Consider the following 5,116-nt stretch of genomic DNA (forward strand, 5'->3'; position numbering starts at 1 on the left):
GCTTGGGTCGCGCTTCGCGCTCCCTTGTTTACGGTCGCGCTGCGCGCTCCCGGGGCTTCGCGGGGTGTGCATGAGGTCGCTAGGTATGTACTATGTATGTAGGATCTCCATAATTTCAATTCGTTAAGGCACCAGTTTCCAATACAGAATAAGTTGAATGAAGAGGAGACCGCAGAAGACAACTCTATCGATGAGTTTAGCGAAACATTTCAAAGTTATCGTTCCAGGTTCAACATACTCTGCCTGCTTTTGTCCTTGGATGGCCTGAAAAAATCCAGAGGAGTCCGAAAATACTACAGATGAATTAAACCTTGGTTGTGATAACTTGCACAGTGCACAGATTTAATATGTACCACTCGACACTATTGTTTTAATAATGTACATCAATGAAAATTGCAGAAATTACTCGGGTCACTACAAACACAAATGAAAACTCACCTCAGGATCTGATCTCTCCAAGAGAGTATGCTCAATCAGTTTGTTTATAGCCGGTAAGTTGGAAATTTGATCATAAACCGTGTTCAAATATTGAGGCAGAGGTTTATTCGTCCATAGAAGAGCTGACACTTTGTATACGTGAGTCAGTCAGTCAGTCAGTTACACAAGGGGCTGTATATGTATATTTAGGATAATTTATATGGTTTTTATTGTTGGCGAAAACTCTTTTCGATGCCGATGGGTAAATATGAAATGTTTATTTTTCATATATTTATGTAAGTACCTAGATGTAAACACCTAGTTTATTATTATTCCCCTTAGTGAGCTAGAAGCTAGAAGGTAGAGAATTACAGGTAGCTAATAGGTAGCTATTAATTTCCGACGTTTTACCCTGATTGGTTACGGGTGTCTACTCTCTACTCTGATTAAAAATGACACTCTGTATCGAGGGCTTTTTTACAGTCATTAGTGCGAATAAGGGACCAAAATTATACTGCATTTTTTCACTCTACAGTTTCAAAGTAGGACCCTAAATTCTGGGTCCTTGCCAGAAAAGGATATGTGGATACTAATTTCCAGTGTTTTTCACCTTACAGGTCGGAGGAGAACAGGAGGAGGAAAATCTGATGCGAGAGAGATCTTCAGTTTTGTTCGAACCCTGAGTTGTGAGTCCGTGGTGCAACCAGGGACTTCAGGGAGGTCCAGATTTCCAGAATCAATGGTGTGGCCCAAAACTAAAACATGGCCAACCCATGCAGCAAGCTTAGGTACATCGTATACTTATTAACTATTTTATGTATGTACCTTTATGCGAGTAGATAGGTAGGTACCTGCTTCAATAACGAGTAGATATCTAGGTAAATCACCTGAATGGACTTTTTTTTTATCAATGTAAATATTTGGATAGCAGACTATGGAGATTCAGGGAAATGGCAAAATTCCTTTGAAATAATATTTTTCGTTTGAGAAAATTAATCAAATTAAACAAATCGTCGATTTATTTATTCTTTACACAAATTGGATGCTGGGTGCTAATTAGAATCTTTTGATCGAAAAAAAAGCAGACAAATTGGGGAGTGATTGGGACTTGGACAGGGGTACCAAATGAAGGTCCATGTCATAAAGGTCCCCAGTGAGTGCGATAAAATCATACTCATTGAACCGTTTGGACCGTCACGTGGTTTACTTACCATAAAAAAAAAAAACTGTAGGTACCTGCAGCTAATCAAAGGTTAAATCGAGCTTAAAGCGTGAATCTGGGTGCTTTTAATATTCATTAGCAAATCACCTCTCCTCCCCCATCCACTTCACCAGACTTTCTCCTCCTTCCCTCCCTCTCTCCTCTCGCTTTCCCCTTCTCTCTCTTTTCTCACTCTTTCTCTTTCCCTCTCTCCCCTTTTCTTTCTCTCTCTTCCAGTCGTTGGGAGGGTGTGAATGAAACACGTTTTTCCTTGGGTGGATATACTAAGGCGGGCGATTGGACAAAGGGAAAATGGAGGGAGGGAGAGAGAGAGAGAGAGAAAGAAGGAGAAATTCAATCACTAAATGTCACCCCTCCCATTGTCTTCCCCTATCTTTCCCCTATCATAGTATCTCACCTTTCTCTCCCTTTCTTTCCTCTCTCTCTCTCTCTCTCTCTCTCTCCCTCTTACTTTCTTATTCCCTTTAATCCACTTTTCATGCCCATCAAAGTCTTTTGTTCCTTTCGGCGCTTTCTATTGAGATAAAAATATTATTAGGTGGGCATTCGTTTCCTCTTCAAATAGGAGGGTTCTGATAGACTCTGCGAGAGAAAGAGAAAAGGAGAAAGAGGAGAGAGGGAAAAAAGGTCCCTAGAAGAAGCCAAAGGATAATGATAAGTATGCAAAATAGAAAAGCACCTAGAATTCAGTCAGGTATCTCAATAACTTGGGGCCATCTGGAAAAAATTCGGTCCCTTTTTTATCTCTCTTGGGTAGCGAAAGGACCTCAATGATCCCAAATATCAGAGACAACACCTGGGACGTAGGCCCTATGGCAGACCTTTCGGTTCCTTTATTGTCCCTTCCTTTTCTAATTTTGCCTGTCATTAGGGATTATTAAAATTCAAAAGAGATATTTTGCCTGGAAAATCTTATTTTTTTATTAAATTTAAGATTTTTAGGCTTTTTATTTTGCCTTTTTAAAAAAGAGGGTTCGGTTCCTTTTTTGGTGCCCTCCTCTTATCCGAAATTCTCGGCTATCCTAGGTAGGTAACTTATTCGTATGTTCAAATCTAATAGTCCTATACCTACGTATATGTAGTATAATTCTCAGTAGGTAGGTAAAGACATCGTAATTATGTACCTATTTCCTTCTACCTCCCATTGTTTCCTGCAGGTATCTAACCTATTTTTTATTAAATTTAAGATTTTTAGGCTTTTTATTTTGCCTTTAAAAGAGGGTTCGGTTCCTTTTTTATATGACCAGTGAAGTGAATACATTTGGTGATTTTGGTGTCCTCCTCTTATCCGAAATTCTCGGCTATCCTATAGGTACATAGGTAACTTATTCGTATGTTCAAATCTATAGTCCTATACCTACGTATATGTGGTTTAATTCTCAGTAGGTAGGTAAAGACATCGTAATTATGTAGGTACCTATTTCCTTCTACCTCCCATTGTTTCCTGCAGGTATCTAACCTCCTCACTTTTCTTATTTCTTTCAGATGGAACAATTTCTGCCATATCTACATCAAGTGTCATTCTCATTAACCTCTCTCCTTCCCATTCCGTTCTTCTCTCTGTTAATTTCTTTTCATCAAGTAGGTATTTTCACTTTTTTTATTATATTTTTTAATAGCTCTTCCTAATTCTTTAACTTTTCCCCTTTTATGTCGAAAAGCTTTGAAACTGTTTAAGTGTCAGTTTTATTGTATTTATTTCTCTTTATCTGTTTTCTGCTCCATGTTGAAATACCCAAGTATAAAAGCTAAGTATGCTAGTAGGTATAATATCATCTCTTATTATTAAGTATAAGTATTATCCATTCTCATTCTCACTAATTCATAGTGTTTGTATCATTTCTCTGTAGGTTTTTAGGTTATCCAGATGGTCAGTATACCTAGGTAAGTTTTGTTCAAGTCTATATAATATTAGGTACTTACCTACCTACCTGGGACCTATCTGTTATTTTATTGAAGTAGGTACCTACCTAGTAGAAAATTGTGTAGGTACGGTACCTAGATATACTTAAAGGTAAACGGTTGAAATATTAGGCAGAATTTAGAATGAATTGCCCAGAAATAATGCTAATTGCTATTCTTTATTGTGTATTTTCATTTCTTTTCTTTTTTTGTCGTAAATGGTAAATGAAATTTGTTTTGTTTAATGCTCGGCGAACAATCTGATTGTCAGAAGGAGAAGAAAAATCTGGAAATCTCATGCATCTTGAGCACCGAAGATCTTTTCTTTTTTATTATTTAAAAAAATAAATTTGATTTGTTGTTCAGTTACTTTTCAAAAAAGACATTTTTAATTTGAATTTTCTCTAAAAAAATATACAAGAAAAGAAAAATTGTATTTCTAAAAAAAAAGAGAGAGAGATAGAGAGAGAAAATTACAAGATAAGACAGAAACAATATTAGGAAGTTAAAAAATAAATAAAAGAAAATAATAATCAGAGATGTAGGTGTAGATGTTGTACAGTAACTTACAGTAAGCTGTCTCAACTATTTTAGACATATTAAAAATTTAGGTAAAAAAAAAACCTCAGAAGTTCCGGCCCATCCTATTTCCATGTAAAATCGAGTGAAACGACGAAAATTCAGTGCTGGATTAACCATATAGCAAATGGGACAGAGGCAAATTGCCTCGCGCCTTTGGGGGCCCCGCCCTAAGATACCAAACTCAGTAGTATACCTAGAGGTTAACGCGTTGAACTTTGGATCTGGAGGTAGCCCTCACGTGTTATTCCCAACACTTGTAACGTGTAACAATAGGTTAGGTATGTATGTAGGTAGGATCTCCATAATTTCAATTCGTTAAGGCACCAGTTTCCAATACAGAATAAGTTCAATGAAGAGGAGACCGCAGAAGACAACTCTATCGATGAGTTTAGCGAAACATTTCAAAGTTATCGTTCCAGGTTCAACATACTCTGCCTGCTTTTGTCCTTGGATAGCCTGAAAAAATACAGAGGAGTCTGAAAATATTACAGATTAATTAAATCTTGGTTGTGATAACTTGCACACGCACAGTGCACAAATTTAATATGTGCCACTCGACACTATTGTTTTAATAATGTACAATGAAAATTGCAGAAGTTACTCGGGTCACTACAAGCACAAATGAAAACTCACCTCAGGATCTGATCTCTCCAATAGAGTATGCTCAATCAGCTTGTTTATAGCCGGTAAGTTGGAAATTTGATCATAAACCGTGTTCAAATATTGAGGCAGAGGTTTATTCGTCCATAGAAGAGCTGACACCATACTCTCCACCAAAACCAGAAGGGACACCATCATTAGGTCTCTGTAGAAGGACACTGTAGGGGTAAAAAGTTCAGGGTAACTTTGTAAATCTACTATTTTCCTATATACAAGCCTTGAGAAAGTATGCACTTTATGCTAAGACCGAAGTATAGTACTCCATTTGGATTTGGGGGACCCTAAATATCCCTACATAGTCCCTATACATATACCCGAGGCCCCTCGCACCGC

At 37.4% G+C, this 5,116-nt stretch overlaps 1 protein-coding gene across 5 annotated transcripts in view; it reads right to left on the reverse strand.

The window, feature by feature from the left end:
• The window catches only part of LOC103522298, a 17,295-nt gene that overhangs the window by 2,901 nt on the left and 9,278 nt on the right, over positions 1 to 5,116 (reverse strand). Inside the window, exons 2-4 of one of the 5 annotated variants that reach the window (XM_017449073.2) lie at positions 4,823 to 4,941; positions 439 to 504; positions 99 to 264 (exon numbers count right to left, since the gene is read on the reverse strand). In XM_017449073.2, the coding sequence (XP_017304562.1) occupies positions 124 to 264; positions 439 to 504; positions 4,823 to 4,941 (326 nt within the window). In that variant the 3' untranslated portion in view covers positions 99 to 123. Of the gene's footprint in view, positions 1 to 87; positions 265 to 438; positions 568 to 4,447; positions 4,580 to 4,756; positions 4,942 to 5,116 lie in introns of those variants that run through there. The other 4 variants (XM_017449074.2, XM_017449072.2, XM_008487404.2 and 1 more) reach the window with 4 other exon arrangements.

This window comes from Diaphorina citri, unplaced genomic scaffold, assembly GCF_000475195.1.
Source record: "Diaphorina citri unplaced genomic scaffold, Diaci psyllid genome assembly version 1.1 scaffold79, whole genome shotgun sequence".
Lineage (NCBI taxonomy): Eukaryota > Metazoa > Arthropoda > Insecta > Hemiptera > Psyllidae > Diaphorina > Diaphorina citri.